Here is an 18697-nt window from a genome sequence, read left to right as displayed (position 1 = left end):
AAACCAGTTTGTTTTGCGATGTGTCAACGGGTAATAATCGGCCCTATATCCCACAACAATTCCGGAAACAAGCTTTCCGCAACATCCACAATTTGTCTCACCCTGGGGTCAGCGCAACTCGGAAGTTAATAACTCAACGTTTCGTTTGGCCGTCGATGAATTCCGATATAGCCAGATGGGTGAGGGAGTGCATTCCTTGCCAAAGAAATAAAGTTAACAGACACACTGTCAGTCATCATGGTAATTTTCCGCTCCCAGCACGAAGGTTCACCGACGTCCACATAGATCTGGTTGGGCCGTTACCACCGTCAGAAGGATTTTCGTATCTGCTCACTTGCGTTGACCGTTTCACTCGTTGGCCGGAAGCATTTCCAGTCAATGGTTGCACCGCCGAGATCGTCTGCCGAGCTTTCTATGCTGGTTGGGTTTCACGTTTCGGTTGTCCCGACACCGTCTATTCCGACCGGGGTCGACAGTTTACTAGCTGTATTTTCAAGGATCTCGCTAGTTATTTGGGGGCGAGACATCAACTAGTAACAGCGTTCCACCCGCAAGCAAACGGCATGGTCGAGAGACTACACAGGCCACTCAAGGCTGCTCTCGCGGCCATGGGGACAACCAATGGACGAAAACGTTGCCTTCCGTCCTACTGGGTCTTCGAACGGCGATAAAAGAAGACATTAATTCTTCAGCTGCTGAAATGGTTTATGGCGAAACAATCAGGCTTCCTGGGGATTTCTTCCGTCCAAGTCCTTCGCGTCAACTTCCCGAAGAGTTCCTGGGCATCCTGCGAAAGGTCATGGATTCACTGCGCCCAAGTCCGGCATCGAACCACGCCAAGCAAAAAGTTTTTGTTCACGACGATCTGCTGAAATGTTCACACGTTTGGATTAGGAATGATACCGTGCGGAAGCCATTACAGCCGAAGTACGACGGCCCATACCGGGTCATCGATAGACACGTGAAATTCTTCAAGTTGCAAATCAAAAATCGAGAAGATCATGTCCCCATTGATCGATTGAAACCCGCATTCCTTGAGCCTGAGCTTCTGTTGGAGGAACCTGGGGCGACTACGGCCTTTGTCGAACCAAAGATGTTTTCGAAGAAGGTATCGTTTGCCGACGTGGAACCAGGATCTAAAAATTATCAGACACGGTCCGGTCGTGTTTCAATGCCAGTCATCCGGTATCATTGTCATTAGAGCGGGAGTAATGTGGGCACCTTTAAAAAAACTCCTAATCTCTAGTTTTTTACCAAAATTTTAATTTGTATATTTTTTTAAAAACTGTATTTAAATGGTTGCAATAAATGTTTTTGGGTTGTTCGACTGCGACTAGCAAATCTGATAGTCATTCTTTTGCTTATGCACGCGGCTCTACAGTTACATAGGGGAGCATCGAGATAACGAATCAGATCTGGATCCGAAAGTACCAATCTCGTCCGTTTCCCTTGGTCAAAAAAGGCAGTTTTTGCTCCGGCACAAGGATTTAGTACGAAAAAAGTCAACGATAATCAAACTGAAAACTCTACAACTTGAAACCGGATCTCTACTCATTATGCATCACCCGACCAATGATTTCTGGTATCATTCGCTACCTCGATCTGCGGCGCTAAAACCATGGTTAAATATGACTTTTCGAAAACATTTCCGAAAAAAAGAAAAGTAAACAAAATAAAGCAAACAGACTGTTTAAAAAATACCAGTACAATTCTGTAGAAACTTTGCAAATTTTTTAAACAATTATGTAATTTTAAAATTACGCCCGAAATATGTTTGGATAAATAAAGACTTTTAAATGCCCCTGTAAAAATAATGTTTTTATTTTCAAAGAGATAAAATTACGATGGAGTAACAACGATCGCGTCATAATTTATTTAATCGAAATTAAAATGTCGGACGTGGTCCGCCTTAAACGCCGTCATTCTGATATTTTAGCGTTGGTTTGAACCTTCATATCCCTTCTGCTGTAGGAGGTGCATTTCTAAATTTTAGAGCAATCGATGGAACACTTATTGAAGTATCATTGACGTTAATTTAAATAAGATTAACCACGTCATAATTTATTTAATCCAAATTAAAATGTCAGACGCGGTCCGCCTTAAACATTTCGTATTTTCGTTTATATAGGAGTTGCATTTTTACATTTGTAAAATTAGACTGACTACCATAATAAATTCCGGCCAATAGATTAAATATGTTTAGTATTTATCTACCTATCTTTAAATTTGGTAAATGGTATTATTCGGTCTGCTATAATCACCCCCACCCAAATTAATTGATCATTACCCTAATAATATTCAAATAATATTAATTTCAATTACTTTTCCTATTCATATTTGATTAAACACGTATTGTAGTATCATTGACGGTAATTTCATTATTAATAATATTATTTCAATCACATTTCCTATGTCAAATTTCAATAAATTAATTGAAACTTCGAAAAATGCGGTCGAAAAATATAAGACACTGGTACAGCCATCTGTTTTAGTGTTTTTTGTAATTTATGTTTTTCTCAGTATTTTTAGATAATTTTGGCTTTTTTGGTTATTATTAATAGTAAACAAAGTTTTTAGTGCGTTAGGTAATTTTTCCGTTATGTTATTAAAGTTTTAAAGCATTTTTTAATGTTTTACGCCGTAGTTACGACCATAGCTTTATTCGGTTTCGTCGGGTACTCCACGGCATCGTAAATATTATCTTTTCCAACTTTTAGAATTCTGGCAGCAAAGAGAATATTGACGTCGTTGATAAAATTCCACGGGTGAAAAAACGTTCGGGCGAATTGACGAAAATATGCAAACTAATCCACAAAGAAAATAACACGTAATTCTTAAAAGATATACCTCTACTACGACAAAGTATGCCATATTACATTAATAAAGGTAGGCGCAAGAATTATACTTAAATTTAGTTTTGTTCAATTATGAAGATTAACATTATTACATTTGAGTATTTTAAACTAAGCCTTGTACACGAAAAAACCACAAGCGTGACATCGCCAGTACCAGGGGAAAGCCGCGAAATATTAATTTTACGTTACAGTAGGGTACACGACAAAACAACATTGACCTATGGACCTATCTTTATAATAAAACATTTTGATGTGCTTTTAAACAATAATTAAAAAAAGGAAATAATGTCTTCAATTAACAAACACTTTTTAAAAATATTTATAATTAACAACGCAGGAATAAAAAAGCACTAAAACATAAATAATTGCATACAAATTAAAACAACTAAAACAGATGGCGCGATAGTTCCAGTAAAAAAAAACAAAAATATTGTTTAAATTACACTCGTAAACGTGGTCAATCGAATAATAAAATAACTTTAGTGGGGGAGTTTATAGCAGAGGAAATATAAACGATGTAATACTACCACTACGACCATTTAATTTAAAATTGCCACCACTTAAATATCACTAATACATTTTGCCGACTGAAACATAATGCATTAATGTATTTTAAACTGTATTAAAATCAAATATTGACATTGTATAATTTTGAATGGTGGTAATTGTAAATAATTTAGAACTAATCATAGAATTATTACTAAAATTAGAAAAACAGAATGTGAGTTTTAGTGATTCACAAATTTTAAAAAGTGTGTGGAAATTATTATACAGATGACTTGGACATGTAACTTCGATTTTTGCTGAACTATAATTTGTTACGTTGTTGTAATAAATAATTTTTACCCTTTCCAGTGTGATTTCTACATTTTCCAGAGCGATTTCTACCATTTGCAAACCGACTTTTAATTGATATTACAAAAAGGTTTTTATCAAAGCTATTTTATTAGTTAGTGGTTGTTCAAATTTAACTGTTCGATCAATGTCAGTATTTAAATTTTGTACTCTTAAAATATCAGCTTACAAAATCACCATTTAATTCCATATTGTACGCTGCGTGCGTATCTATTTTTAATTTTTTTAAACTTAATTATTATTTACTAGTTAGTTTATTGAAAGTTGATTTATATTTCAGTACTATCAAGTTCCGTAGTGTCACCCGTATTATTATAACCAATATCTAATTAAATTTAAATATAACATGGTTAGTATTTTAATACGAGTTGGCAGCAGCGCAGAATATTTTTTTTTAATATTTGTGCGCTGTTTGACACCATTACCCATTTTTAATATCCCTTCAATAAGGTCCTTTTTACACTTCAGCCCAATTTACAACTGGTTGAACTGAGAAACTTAACGACGAAATATTGGCTTTTCGACATATTATTTCTGATTCGCAGTTTTGCGGGGACGAATATTTTCAAATTTAGATAAATATTTTATTTACAGCCAAAGGGGCTCATATTCTAAATACCCCCGATTTAAACTTTTATTGTTTGATATTATAATAAAATCAGCATAAACAGTTAAAAGGCTATTAAAATCTTATTTCAGTATTTTCCTAACCAAGGAATAGTTTGAAGGTCCTTAATCCTATTATTCGTACAGTGATAATTCAACCAAAAATTACACAAAGCGAGAGCGAATTTTTCAAAAATGTTAACAGCCATTCTAAAATGTATATAAATTTATCAAAATGTAACGACTGGTGCCTTTCCCAATTTGAAATTGAACGCGAAAGCTTAATTATTAATCATGTTTTCCTTTATTTAAACTAATTGGTTTCCGTTATTTGCCCTCAAATTTCAAAGGCATTTTCGTTGTTTTCTCTGATGTTAGTAAACAATATTTAATTTCATTCCTCACTTCCAGAAGGGGTGACCGCCGAATCCATTTCGTGATTGGTAATCTTGGAATTTCATTTGGCTTAGGCCCTAAAAGCAACGTTTCAAATCCTGCCGGTCGAAACAGCGAGACAGATTCCTAACCCAAAAGAGATTACGCGCAGAACGTAAAGCATGAAACTGGCAAAATGAGCAGCCGAGAAGGGAAGAAACACAAGTGCACTGAGTGCGTCTTTTCCACGAACCATAAGGGATATTTTATTGTTCACAAAAGAAAACATACCGGCGAAAAACCATTTCATTGCGACCAGTGTAATTATGCGTCTGCACGAAAAAGCCATTTGATAATCCACAAAAAAACTCACACGGGCGAAAAACCATTTCAATGTGACCAGTGTAATTACGCGTCTGCACAAAGATCCGGGTTGATTACCCACAAAAGAACTCACACGGGCGAAAAACCATTTCAATGTGACCAGTGTAATTACGCGTCTGCACGAAAACCCGATTTGATTATCCACAAAAAAACTCACACAGGCGAAAAACCATTTCAATGTGACCAGTGTAATTATGCGTCTGCACAAAAATGCAATTTGATTATCCACAAAAGAACTCACTCGGGCGAAAAACCATTTCAATGTGACCAATGTAATTACGCGTCTGCACAAAAAACCGATTTGATTATCCACAAAAGAACTCACACCGGCGAAAAACCATTTCAATGTGACCAGTGTAGTTACGCGTCTGCACGAAGAACCGATTTGATTAACCACAAAAGAACTCACACGGGCGAAAAACCATTTAAATGTGACCAGTGTATTTACGCATCTGCACTCAAAAAACTTTTGATCATCCACAAAAGAACTCACACGGGTGAAAAACCATTTCAATGTGATCAGTGTAAATACGTGTGTGCACGAAAAAACCAATTGATAATCCACAAAAAAACTCACACGGGCGAAAAACCATTTCAATGTGATCAGTGTAGTTACGTGTCTGCACAAAGAACCAATTTGATTAACCACAAAAGAACTCACATGGGCGACAAACCATTTAAATGTGACCAGTGTAATTACGCGTCTGCACGAAAACCCGATTTGATTATCCACAAAAGAACTCACACAGGCGAAAAACCATTTCAATGTGACCAGTGTAATTATGCGTCTGCACATAAATGCAATTTGATTATCCACAAAAGAACTCACACAGGCGAAAAACCATTTCAATGTGACCAATGTAATTACGCGTCGGCACACAAAAAACTTTTAATCATCCACAAAAGAACTCACACGGACGAAAAACCATTTCAATGTGACCAATGTAATTTTGCATGTTCACGAAAAACCCGGTTGATTTCTCACAAAAGAACTCACATGAGAGAGAGACCATCTGGATATCCCAAGCGCGGATACAGGTCCAGATACCAGATAAATTTGTTTGAGAGCCTTTGTCGTCAATGGGGAGTTCGTTCTTGCTCGGTGCAGCTTCGACGCTTGACCAAGAAACAAATTCAATCTTGCACCGAAACCGACTTCACCCAAGTCGTACAACCCGAAATTCCCCACCCTGACGTGAACCAAACCGCGACAATTCCCGTTAAGATGGAAGTGGTCTTTGACACTGAAAGACTCTCAGTCGATGTCAGCGCCATCAAAAAAGAGCCCCTTTATGACTACATGGAGTTTGTTGGTGTTCCGTCTGAAGAGTTGGGAGGTCGGCCGATTGGAGATAACAACCAGGGTGTCTCAATGAACGCGAACACTCTGGTCAAAATAGAATGCGGTTCTGAACTTCTGAAGAACGAAACTTCGGAATTTTAGAACCAAACCTACTAAACACGAGGTTATTTGTCAATTTAATCTCATCTTCATATTTGTTCCCAACTAATTTAGACGTGTTGGCTATTACAGACATCGTTCTTAAATTCAACGAGACTGCTTGTTTTTTTTTTTACCAAAACATTCAGTTTCATACAAATAAGTGTTTTCCCTTAGACGAAATTTTGGAGGCGGTAACAAAGTATTAAAACTCAAAATTTAGAACGACACCTCTCAATTTAGAACGACACCTCTCAATTTAGAACGACACCTCTCAATTTAGAACGACACCTCTCAATTTAGAACGACACCTCTCAATTTAGAACGACTCCTCTCAATTTAGAACGACACCTCTCAATTTAGAACGACTCCTCTCAATTTAGAACGACACCTCTCAATTTAGAACGACACCTCTCTATTTAGAACGACACCTCTCAATTTAGAACGACACCTCTCAATTTAGAACGACACCTCTCAATTTAGAACGACACCTCTCAATTTAGAACGAAAGTTACGAAAAACGTTGTTATTATCTTTCCTCTTAAGTATTGGTTCTAAGATGTATTTGGTTTTCTTAATCTTTTTCATAAATTGTTTGTTTTTCTTTACATAGATCCCGAATTTGGAAAATATTCCCTCTACAGACGAAGCAAGTGCTTAAAATAGTCCACCTTTGGTACTATTCAATGATTACTTAATCTGTTGCCAAGTTACGCGTTAGTTTTTATGTTCTCCAGGGTTATAGAATTTTTTGAAGGTTGGATACGACGCTATACCGCAACTAGGCAGACTTTTTCTGCTCCAACTTGATTGATCGAAGGGGATATTACGTTGATTTGTCAACAGCGCCTTCTATTGCGGATTAATGGAAGCTCGTGAACGATAGTAGAATTGATTAATTATGAAAATATTGTTTACAATTTATTTACATTTGAACTAAAATTATTATGTAATCAGCAAAATTTATTGGCATGTCGATGAAAGGATCTGGTTAGAAGCTGATCATCAAGATTGTCCGAACGATGGGCACTTGGAATCGCGGAATGCGCAATCAATTCAGGATTATAGTGGATTGTACCAATGGGAATAATATTTTATCGCGCTATTATTTAACTATAATATATCACTTGAATGACCAGGTTGTTAATATTTAAAAAAATTAGAATCCAGTAGTTTCAATTTCTGTTTAGAGTTTAAACTAGGAGATAATATTTTCTAAAATAGTTTCTGACACTCTTGTTTTGCTAGCTCAGTTTGGAAAATAAAATATTATATTAAATTTGGGTACACGATTTGGATATTGAACAGCTTGTGCGTGACTTAATTACTTTTTTATAGAAATATTTTCATATATATCTGATTTATAAATAACGTAATATACAAAATATAAATTGGATGTATAAATATATAGCTAGATCACGGTATAGGGGAAATTCAAAAGACTTTCTGCTGATGCATGGGGAAATAAGTGATTCTTAGCGTTCCTATATCTTAAAAAGGGTTGGTTTGTTCCATCGATAGATTTTTAAATAAATAAATAAATAATCAGCTAGGCTAATACCGAAGGCTCCACCTTAGGCCCAAGTCATCTAGCAACTTTTTGTTCAGGCTAAGTTAGTCATTTAAAATAAGATATAATTAAATTAAATGATCTTAACCGCTGAAGTGTAGCTGAGAGGGCAGAAGCACTATAGTCAGGTGCAGCGTACAGAGTTCGATTCCCCGTGTATGGAAACAAATATTACAATTTTATATAATTATGTTATTTTTATTAAAGTATAGCAGAAGTAAATGAACCGAAGTTATCGAAATAGCGCTCAGAATCGGAGGGCGTTTTCCATATGAAAATGATGAGAAAATCGAGTCAAATAAAAGCTAATTTCCATCCCCGTCTTTTGACGTGATAAATTGCACTTGGGAATTGTGGGTATAGCTATTTCTATGTATAAAAAATGATTTCATAAAAACCATAACATTTTTTTTTGGCCTAGGAGTGCGCAAAATTTTTAATTCGAGGTCATAATGTAACTTCGTAAGGAAAACGCCTCCAACATGGGTAGTATAGCAGTCCGATAACTTAGGTTCATTTACTTCTGAGTATAGTCAATAATAGTAATTAAATATAATTTGTATTCAAGTGAAGTTAATAGTAAGAACATGGAATTTTTCATTATTTAATTATAGTTAATAATAATTTAAAGTTATTTTCACTTTTTAAGCATAGTAAATAATAATTTAGTGTAACTTTTAATTAAAGTATTGTTAAGTATGCGATAATGATAACAATCCTGAGCCCGTATATGTAGTTGTGAGTTTGGTTTCCCTCAGCGCTATTGTCTTAAGATCTCTATTATTAGTATAATCATAAATTAGTAAATAAGTAAATTTACATAACTTTTCTTAAATTTAGTAAAATTTTAGTAGTTCCAACTTTGTTTTACTGCCTTGCAGATAAATATTTTTGTTAGGTACTCATTCATCTTTTAAGTAACCTTTCATAAAATATTTCTCAAAGTTATAAGACATGATAGAGTACAACGAGAGACTGAATGCTTCTCTGCAAGCTGAAAAGGCTTTGAAAGAAGCAATATCAAAAAAATCGCTTTCCAATGACCAAAATAACTTTGGGCTATTTTTAACAATAGGTACTTTTGTTTTTTTTTGGGTTTTGTTTATTTTTTTAGATGTATTATTTGTCAAGGAATACAATAATGCAAAAAGTTTTAACCGCAATTTATTATTTAGAAAGTTATGATAAATTTAAAATTGTGACTTGCCAGCAATTTTTACCTAGGAAAATACGACATATTTCGAGATTTTTTGTACTTGTTGGATGAGGTAGGACTGATGACGAATTAGATTTAACGACAAGATATTACTAAATTTTTAAAACGTGTGCAAACCGAAAATGTGTTTACGGCTTTTTTGGTTTTTTTATTGTTTTTGACCACGAACCAGTAAAAAGGTGGACCTAGTAATTTTCGGAGTCACACTATTGGCTACTAACATATGTATTTAAGCCAATGGTAAACCTCTAAATTGAGATGGAATTTTTTGCGTCGGAATTTTAGTCAGCCAAATGCGGCTTTATTGAAATTTATAAACTCTCTCAGTTTGTGCGGATGAAGCTAAATAATGAGTAATTTAGAAAAATAAAAGGTTGGGGAAAATGACCAATAAGTGATCGCTTTCCGAAAATGGAACAAGTCGCCGAAGTGGGATATTCCACCAGCGTTATTAAAACCCATATCAAGCCTAGAAGAGTTAGGCCTAGGCTCAAAAGAATCTACTCGATAGACCAAGTTATTTAAGCAGGGCCGTAACCGGGGGGGGGGGGGGGTTGTCGGGCCGTGCCCACCCTGAACCGTATGGTTGTATGTACAATTTTTTATTTATTTATTTTTTCCATTGCGTGCCCCCCCCCCCTGAAATCAAATCCTGGTTACGGTGCTGTATTTAAGACGTCAGCCTACTTTCCTATGGCGAAATTTAATGAAACCAAAATTACGACTATTTTCAACTAGGCACTTTTCATGTGTGAAACCATAAGTTTATGATATAAGGCAGTGCCGTAGACAAGGGGGTGTTTCCGGGTCCAGACCCCCCCTTGGTTCTACCTTTGACTGTACTAAATGTCCACCCCCTTCTCGACCCCCATCTTCACATTCACATACTTCGACACTCCCCTTGACGAATTTCTGGCTACGCCACTGATATAAGGTATGATAGGTATCATAAACTTAAGATAAAACCAAGGGAAAAGGGGATAAAGAAGCTAGGGGGATTGAGTCCCGGACTCGTCAAATAAATTGAACAGTAGGGGTCCGAGTCCGATGGACTCTCATGCAGGGCCGTATTTCCGCCTAGGCACACCTAGGCCTACGGGCCCATCCTTAGAAGGGACCCTCCAGTGACCTTAAGTACCGTTAACGAAGGCATCAACCTATAATATCAATTTAAATTAAAATTTTAGAAATTTCTAGGTTGAGCTGCGTTGAAGATTTTGTTTTACAATTACCAAAATTTACTATATTTCTAAAAAGGGGCTCAGACTCCTTATCTGCCTAGGGGCCCAGGATCTCTAAGTCCGGCACTGCTCTCATGAAAAAAGTCACTATTTCCAAGTCTGAATTAGATGATGCACCCACTTCTGAAATGTTCTTTCGTATTTTGTATTAAAACTGATGGCGGTAGCGCTTCTTTGGCGTGCTAAGAAATCAATAAGCTTGCGAGCCTTCTCTAATACTTCCTTAGTTCTCGAAGCACTCACCAGGGGACACTTTGTCTACTCTGGAAATTTATTCGCTCAAGACACACTTTTAGTCTCCATATAAAAGAAAACAGAAAATTAACAATCAATAACACTGACTCGTAAGAAGCAATTAATTTAATAAATAAAACAAATTTAATAGTTCCTGTTAAATTACGTAGAAGCTTATAAATAAAATTTACAAATTTAAAACGCACAGAAGAAGCTTATAAATAAAATTTACAAATTTAAAATGCACAGAAGAAGCTTATAAATAATATTGACAAATTTAAACCATTTAGAAATCAAATAGACAAATTTAAGCCATTTATAAATAAAATTGACAAATTTAAACCATTTATAAATAAAATTGACAAATTTAAACCATTTATAAATAAAATTGACAAATTTAAACCATTTATAAATAAAATTGACAAATTTAAACCATTTATAAATAAAATTGACAAATTTAAACCATTTATAAATAAAATTGACAAATTTAAACCATTTATAAATAAAATTGACAAATTTAAACCATTTATAAATAAAATTGACACATTGAAACTATTAACAAATAAAATTGACAAATTGAAACTATTAACAAATAAAGTTGACAAATTGAAACCATTTATAATAAAATTGAAAAATTTATACAAAAACGAGCTCCGATGCCGGGAATCGAACCCGGGCCTTCTGGGTGAAAGCCAGATATCCTAGCCACTAGACTACATCGGATTGGCATTGATCATGAATAGGCTTTTAGAAAAGCTAATTTTGTCGGTTAAATCCTGGAGCATGCGCATTTCTGAAAAGGAAAAAATAGTAGACGAAATCCACAGTTAATTCAAATAAATTCACAACCTTTAAATACATTAAAGATATTTTTCTAATAGTCGCTTTAGAAAATTATAACATCTTATCTAAATGAAAGATAATGACGAAATAGAAAGAAATATTAGATATTTTCATATATAACAAATGGCTTATGGTATTTTTAGCTAAAAGGAAATATCGGGCTATATAAACGAATGGAAACCCTATAGTGAGTCGGAGTGGTCCGGAGTCCAAGGGAAGTTCCCCGCAAACCAGTATGGTCAATCAAATAGATATGCTTGATTAAACCCGATGGGCGAATATGACTGCTCCTTTTGCCTCTTTTGAAAATTAATTAATACTTTTAAATTAATCGCGTTTATTATTGAATTTGTATTTCACTACAAATATTTAGGTAAAGTTTTACATATTTTATCAAAATATTCTTGATGTACGCTAATTAAAATTTATCTAAATATAAATATTTTAAATTTAAGCATGTCTATTATTGACCAAATTCGAAATAACATTTATATGCATGGCACTATGGTGTTCTTGGTAAAACAGCTGTATTTACCTTTCTTTACCATAGCATGTAGATGTATTTCCCCATATGTAATTAATTTTAAAAGCAATCTTATTAAAAATGTATTTAATTATAAAAAATAATACTGCGTATAGTTTTTCATATTTTATTGGAAATCAATAATTACAGTTATGAACATATTGCGAGTATTTGCAATTAACTAATAAGGCATCCATAGTTTCAGAAATAAATTGACAACTTCATTGGAAATGTAATTATTTTTCTTAATTAAAATGTTATCTCTATCGATGATTAAATTTAAACCATTCATTTCATAAAGCTATTAAAATAACCTTTTTTAACATTCCTAATTTACATTTGCCCAATTGAGTGATAACTTCCCCAAAAATTTTCTATTTCCAGAAAATTTTATGCGAGCCATGATCTACTTAACTCTGCGCAATTTGTAATAAGATGACTAAACAGCACATTTGTCAGCATGGTTTCCTGCCAGACAATTGGGCTCTCGTAGCTTGAAGTAGGGAGTCAAAATCTAACTTTGGCGGCTTTGGCGGTTCATTCAATACTTGCGAATCTGGGAAAAATCACTTCTTTTAAACATTTCAAAAGTGTGAAACTAGCCATAAAAAATAAAGAAATGTGCTTTAGCGCAAGTAGTGAAAAGAACCAGACCACATCTATTCAGTATTTCCCCATCAAAAACTACCAAAGGTTGTCAAATTTTAAGAAAAACATACCGTAGTCGCAGTATCTTGGTTTGGACTGCTTGCCACATCCGTAACGCAAGTCTAACCTCGGAAGTTTAGGATCCTCATTACCATCTAAGACAAAAATGAAATGTTGAAGATTATTTTTATAGAGACTTCAAATAATTTCACTCACGCTCTAGCGCTTCACACGCATCACACCTGTACGCAAATGTAACAAATCCATAGTTCTCCCTAAAAAATATTTTATTGCAATAGTGATTTAGTTATGGCTGGGATAAAGTGAAAAGTCATTGCAGTTGGTATACCTGACTTCTCTGAAATGAACGCTGATTTCAATTATCTTCCCAAATTTACAAAATCTCTCGTACAAATCTTTTTTTGTGGTACCATTTGGTATGTTACCAACAAATAAAACCCGTTTCTCTTCCTGATAATTTGTAATATTTTGAATAAATTTTCAGAATTATAAAGGTAATTAATAAGAAATGTGACGACTTACAATTTGTCTCATCTTCTCTGCAGGTCCAGCTTTGTAGCTATTACTAGACCAAACTGGAGAATGAGACCTTTTTCTGTCATTTCTATTAGACTGATTTCTTTTATAGCTGTCTCTACTTCTGGACCAAGATCGAGACCTAGATCTTGACCTTGAATATGAACCAGATTTTGATCTTCTCCAAGACTTTTTAGATCTATTCCACGATGGTGATCGACTTCTGAAATATTTAAATAATATTAAAAGCTGTTGAAAAAACAAGTCCCCCCCCCCCAAATTCAATCTCACCTAGAATATGATTTTCTATGAGATAACGGAGATCTACTCTTTGAAGAGTCCCTATCAAAGCTAGAATCGCGTCTTCGCCTGCTGCCAGTTCTTTTATTAGTTCGACTCCTTTTACTGCGAGAGGAATGAGGTGACGAGGGAGAATAGCAATTTACACTAAGAGAAGAGCTCGATGTTGAAGGTGAACACGAGGAACGATGCCTTTTACGCTGGGACGTAGACATTGAGTTTGTATCTTTGCGTTTCTGTTTCATCGACCTTAGTTCATTCAATAAAATATCCTGGTGCCACAGAGTTGTAATTTTTCCGCTTTCTTTTCTAACCTAGATCAAAGAGATATCAAACAATGAAGGTACAGCTTGGAAAAATAAGTAACAGCAAAGTTATATTTACTTGACTAGATTGCAATTTGTGAAATGGCTCTGCACTAAGTCTGCCAGGAGTATCGTTGATTGCCTTCTTTATAGGATTGGGACCTTTTTCACACTTGATAATGACAACCTCATCATCTATTGCCTCTTGTTTAACCTTCAACGAGGGATCTACCCCAGAGGGTGAATTTTCAGTATTCTTCCCATCTTCACTGTCATTTTTTACTTCCACGTTGGAACAATAATTGTGATCAAAACCGGGATTCAATATTTTTGGCAGTAGCTTTGTCAATTCCAAAATCAAGGGCTGAGAAAGTTCCACCGAAGGATCTTTTCCATTATTACTACCGAGAGTGTTCTTCAAGGCAGAAAAAAGTGGTTGTAGCAGGTGGTTTCCACTATCACCTTCTTTATTAAAACTGGGTGAGACAGAAATGGATGAAGGTTGATTGGGAGACGGTGAGTCTTTTGTATCTAATTGTGGTTTCCGAGTGCTAGAAGACACTCGGTTGACTTTGAGCATAGACATCTGAGAGGAAATTTGATTTGGAGTATTTTGCCCTGATATAGTAGGTGATGGCGAACTCTTTTGAGTATTTACAGAAAAGAGACCATCTTTGGAAGGTACAACTCTAAAGGGATCCACCGGAGATTGAGAACTTGATATAGTAGGACTGCTCAGTTTGAGAAGAGGAAAATTGGGAACTGGTTTGGACAGTTTCTTGGGTGTTGAGAGAGGAGGCAGAGGTACTGGTAGACCGCTAATGATTGGAGGGATTAAGTTCTTGGAATTGCCTTTTCCACTTCTAGATGGCTTGTTGGGTGGATTCTCAGGATATGGTATTAATATTGATGTCCGAGGCAGCTGAGTTGATTCCCTTATTTTCTTCACAACAGACAACTCGGGAAGAGGATCTGGGCATTGCGAGAGGAGTAATACAACGCTCTGTATTTGTGGTTTAAGAGAAATTTGATTTTGCCCTTTACTATACCTTTTGCTTTGGGTTTTATTTTGGCACCTGACGGCAATTTACTTAACCTGCAGAAGATAAATGGATATTATCAAATAAGAATGGAACGAAGACCAAAGGTTAAAAATGAGAGTATATGTACAAGGATTCTCTTTTCTTGATAAAAATTGCTTTTTCGGCAGACATTTCGACTGGCTTTCCCAATTGTGTTAAGGTAGCTGCCACTAAAACGTAACAATCATTAATTTCAAAGAATAAAGATTTACTAAACTGCTTATAATACCCTTTTCTCCTAATTTAGGAGCATCAACTACAACAGTATCACTTTTTTGAATATCACACTTAAGCGCCGGTACAGACAATGGCGGTCGTTGCTTCTTAGGGATAACTTCTCGTAGACGAGCAGCTTCGCAGCTTGGACCATTGGTTGAACTACCCAGTTTTATGGATAAAATTTCAGCGCCTGACTTGTCATTAAGTTCTTCATCGACAGTTTCTATGTCAATTTCTTCACTACTATCCCCATCATTATCCTGCAATTCAAAATTCCAAATTAAACCCCTTAATTTTATTTTTTTTAAATACCAAGACAGGTCATACCATCAATTTTGAACTTCTCTTAACTGGAGGGCTTTTTGAAGATAACAAGGACATATTTTTTCCTCTGGCCAACAGTCTTGAAGAAAATGAAGAATTTTTGTGCTGACTCTTGGGCTTAACATCCCTAAGAATGTCTTCTTTATTAGGCCATAATTTTTGCAAAGTAGCGAAAGCATCTGTTGGTGGGGAAGTTGGTTTTGGAGTTCCAAAATCTTTGCATTCAAACACTTTTGGAGTTTCAAGCTCTTCATATTCTCCTATACAAGTATCGGACAGTCCATTTACATCAAAATCCTGGTTCAAACAAAAAGTAAAAAGGGAATGATAATTTTAACTTCCCAGAAAACAAATATAGAGAAACAAAAACCGTGATAGGCCATAAAAAGCAAGGCAAAATATTTTTAATAAAACCAATTTTTTTTTCTTCAAAGACCAATTGGTAGATTTACCCCTGACTCGACCAAGTTGCAATTGAAATATGATGGGGGAAGGAATCTTTTCATATCTAAGACGAATTCCCGCAAATATTGATCTTCTGTATCAGCCTCGGGCTTCTGTAGGGGGATTATAATAAGAGAGTGAGGGACGAAGAACTTCTCTAAATTTAGATGTTTCTTTTCGCCTAATAATGGTGGGATATACTTCAAGTGCATTTCAGACCAAATGAAGATTCCGGTGGCAAATTTAATATAATCAAGTAAAATGAAGAAAAGTAATACTCCAAGTTTCATAAACTGTCATCCCATAAACCATAGTTCTTTAGACAATGGCTTCAGAAAAGCACTATGGGTGGGTCTTACTGCAGATTAAAACTCAAATAGAATTCAAGTTCATTGTAAGCTTAAGATAAAGCTGCCATCACCATATGCACACTCAATGCAAGATATTACCTCTGTAATATTTTCTAATTCAATATCGTCATTGCCTAAAGGTAAATTAGAGAGATGGTCAAATTCATGATTGAGCATGTCAGGAATATTTAACATATTCATAAGAGAATCTTTATTCTCTACGGATTCCATGTCCAGCTAAGAAAAAGGGAAAAAGAATAATTATACACAAAAAAAATCACATATTTGGCTGACTTTGGATAAGATATATGAAGCCTAACCTGCAGCTCCGTAAGTGAATGACTGTCCAAGAAATCCGGAAAAGAGCCCAGAATATCCATATTCAAGTCAAATGAGCTAAAATGTATGAAAATGTAAACATATATATTACAAGAACAAATAACAGTTACCTTCCACTAACCAATTAAGTTATTGGTATTATCTACATTTTACAATAATCTCATGGAAATGATATTTTTATCATTTAACAATAAACGTTATCACGTACTATGACTGATATCTCTAATTCAAACAGAAGGGTAGTTAATTTTCCATTCGGAATTATTTTATACTGAAGGGATGATAAACAATAGAAATAAAAACTAAGAAAATAAAAAAGCATAATCAGTTGAGCTCAAAAAAATATTTACCTGTCTGGCTCCTTCATTTTTCAGATATAATTATGTTAATTTATAATTATAATAAGTTCATTTGAAAAGAGTAAAGCTTCTACTTGGAGTTTTGAAAGTACATGTAGAGGAAATGTACAATATTTATCCTAAAGAATTAAAAAAACACATTTACAATCATAGTGACACTTGTAACAAAGCCTTACAGCTGATTTACTTAAAATATTTAATCAAATTTAATTAGTTATGATAAAGTTTGTCAATCCAAAATGGAAGTAGTGCAGCAATATAATAGGGAAATATCACTCCGTAGCTTTGAGCATGGCCGCCATTGTGGGGGGGAAATTTTTTATCAATAGGAAAAAGCACGGGTGACGTAGTGGCACGTCATACTGTAAACTCCCTATAATTTCATTAAGGTCATATTCGTAAAGATAGGATAAATCTTGCATTCTGAGTTGGAGAATGGGTATACCCGAAAACACGAAATGCTATTAATTGCTTGGCTTTCAATAAATACGAGTAGGATAAAACATAATATTTAGGGATGATATATAATGACTATTTTATAACAACGTAATCTACTAATAAAACTCAACTTCGATAGCTTTATAAATCTGTCAGATGGGATAAAAAGGTTAAGAATTTTTCATTTCTCTAAACCTTTGCTTATTTAAAAGCATCCACGTTTTTCAGTTTCCACCTGGTCTAAAAACCATGTACATTTATCAAGAACCAATTTAGGTTACTAAGGTTATTCACCATATGGTTTACCCATGTAACTACATTTATCAAATGCACATATTAGGAAAAAAATACATTTAACATTTAAATCAAATTTCCTCTATGAAATACCTAACGAAATGTAAATTCACAAGAAAATGAAGTTTATTATTTACTACAACTACACGTGGTAGCAAGGCCTAACAATGTTTCCGGCCTCAGCAACATGGCCGGCCCATGGCCCCTGGCCAGGCCTACCTGGTTCAAACAGTAAAACTAAACCATACTACAAGATTGTTAAGCCTAACCACCTCAAATTTTAAAACATAAGCAAAGACCAATTACTTACTTTGATTTTTCCAGTTAACCAAATTTATAATATCATAATTATATTAGTGTTCTGCTTATCGTTATTATTAGAAAACTATAAAACCCTACATTTTTACAGCCGGTCACCGAAACGATAACGATACGCTACTTTGACCGCGATTTTTTTCTTCTAAGTTCTAAAAGAAAAGAAAATTTTTATATATGGCAGGGCTACCAGCCTTTCTACTTAAGTTTGTGCAGCAGGGGGAAGTTCGGGGATATTAATTAAACTTTCGATAAGCCAGTACTTTTAATAATTTATGATCCAACTAATGACCTACAGCAAACATCTCAAGTGAGTGTGAGATGGATTTTGTGGTAAAAAGTAAATTAATGCGTAAATTGGGAAGTAATTGTGTAAAATGTACCTTTAACCCAAAAATCATATTCCACATTCATAAGCATGCTGGGGACCTACTTACATAACACAACCTAAAGTTATTCTTTATGGAATAAACTTTTTTCTCTCTCTCTTTTATTACTATTAATATTTATTGATATTACTGTTCCTAATATGGCGAAAACCTAATGTTCCTATATCAATGGCAGGGATATATTTATACCTTTTTTCTTATTTTGTTCATT

General features: G+C 34.8%; 3 protein-coding genes and 1 non-coding gene across 6 annotated transcripts; 2 read left to right on the top strand and 2 right to left on the bottom strand.

The window, feature by feature from the left end:
* The first annotated feature begins 700 nt into the window (after positions 1 to 700).
* LOC149935056 (uncharacterized) lies at positions 701 to 1201 on the top strand. Its single transcript, XM_090153515.1, has one exon. It carries the CDS (start codon positions 701 to 703, stop codon positions 1199 to 1201), a length of 501 nt encoding a protein of 166 aa, XP_090009641.1.
* Positions 1202 to 2798: 1597 nt separating this feature from the next.
* LOC149935055 (uncharacterized) lies at positions 2799 to 7742 on the top strand. Of its 2 annotated transcripts, none has more exons than XM_090152791.1 (3): positions 2799 to 2886; positions 4728 to 6541; positions 7130 to 7742. In XM_090152791.1, the coding sequence occupies exon 2, from the start codon at positions 4888 to 4890 to the stop codon at positions 6517 to 6519; it is 1632 nt and encodes a 543-aa protein (XP_090008917.1). In that variant the 5' UTR covers positions 2799 to 2886; positions 4728 to 4887; the 3' UTR covers positions 6520 to 6541; positions 7130 to 7742. The 2 variants fall into 2 exon arrangements, with proteins under 2 accessions (XP_090008917.1, XP_090008918.1); XM_090152792.1 differs by lacking the exon at positions 2799 to 2886 and adding an exon at positions 3709 to 3780.
* Positions 7743 to 11428: 3686 nt separating this feature from the next.
* Positions 11429 to 11500, bottom strand: TRNAE-UUC (transfer RNA glutamic acid (anticodon UUC)). Its single transcript has one exon. It is a non-coding gene; the product is annotated as a tRNA-Glu (tRNA).
* Positions 11501 to 12258: 758 nt separating this feature from the next.
* LOC149935053 (uncharacterized) lies at positions 12259 to 18225 on the bottom strand. 2 transcript variants are annotated; one of them, XM_090152825.1, is made up of 16 exons: positions 18093 to 18225; positions 17042 to 17169; positions 16673 to 16748; positions 16452 to 16589; positions 16011 to 16115; positions 15562 to 15855; positions 15245 to 15494; positions 15104 to 15185; positions 14983 to 15029; positions 14013 to 14905; positions 13620 to 13942; positions 13335 to 13551; positions 13141 to 13262; positions 13008 to 13066; positions 12863 to 12946; positions 12259 to 12699 (listed from the first exon to the last, which is right to left on the bottom strand). In XM_090152825.1, exons 2-16 carry the CDS (start codon positions 17056 to 17058, stop codon positions 12599 to 12601), a joined length of 2808 nt encoding a protein of 935 aa, XP_090008951.1. In that variant the 5' UTR covers positions 17059 to 17169; positions 18093 to 18225; the 3' UTR covers positions 12259 to 12598. The 2 variants fall into 2 exon arrangements, with proteins under 2 accessions (XP_090008951.1, XP_090008952.1); XM_090152826.1 differs by lacking the exon at positions 16011 to 16115.
* Positions 18226 to 18697: the final 472 nt, after the last annotated feature.

Source organism: Leiobunum rupestre, chromosome 7 (assembly GCF_980474605.1).
Source record: "Leiobunum rupestre chromosome 7, qqLeiRupe1.1.hap1, whole genome shotgun sequence".
In the NCBI taxonomy this organism is placed as follows: Eukaryota; Metazoa; Arthropoda; class Arachnida; order Opiliones; family Sclerosomatidae; genus Leiobunum; species Leiobunum rupestre.
The sequence above is the reverse complement of the archived record's forward strand: the minus strand, read 5'-3'. Positions and strand labels throughout refer to the sequence as shown.

What these genes read in the sequence shown, in the direction of transcription:
- LOC149935056 (XM_090153515.1), top strand. Translation starts at nt 701, where the DNA reads ATGGTTTATGGCGAAACAATCAGGCTTCCTGGGGATTTCTTCCGTCCA.
- LOC149935055 (XM_090152791.1), top strand. Translation starts at nt 4,888, where the DNA reads ATGAGCAGCCGAGAAGGGAAGAAACACAAGTGCACTGAGTGCGTCTTT.
- LOC149935053 (XM_090152825.1), bottom strand. An exon ending in ATTCACTTACGGAGCTGCAG is followed by an intron (nt 16,590 to 16,672) that starts GTTAGGCTTCAT and finishes CCTTTTTCTTAG; the next exon opens with CTGGACATGGAATCCGTAGA. An exon ending in GTTCATTTCAGAGAAGTCAG is followed by an intron (nt 13,067 to 13,140) that starts GTATACCAACTG and finishes AATATTTTTTAG; the next exon opens with GGAGAACTATGGATTTGTTA.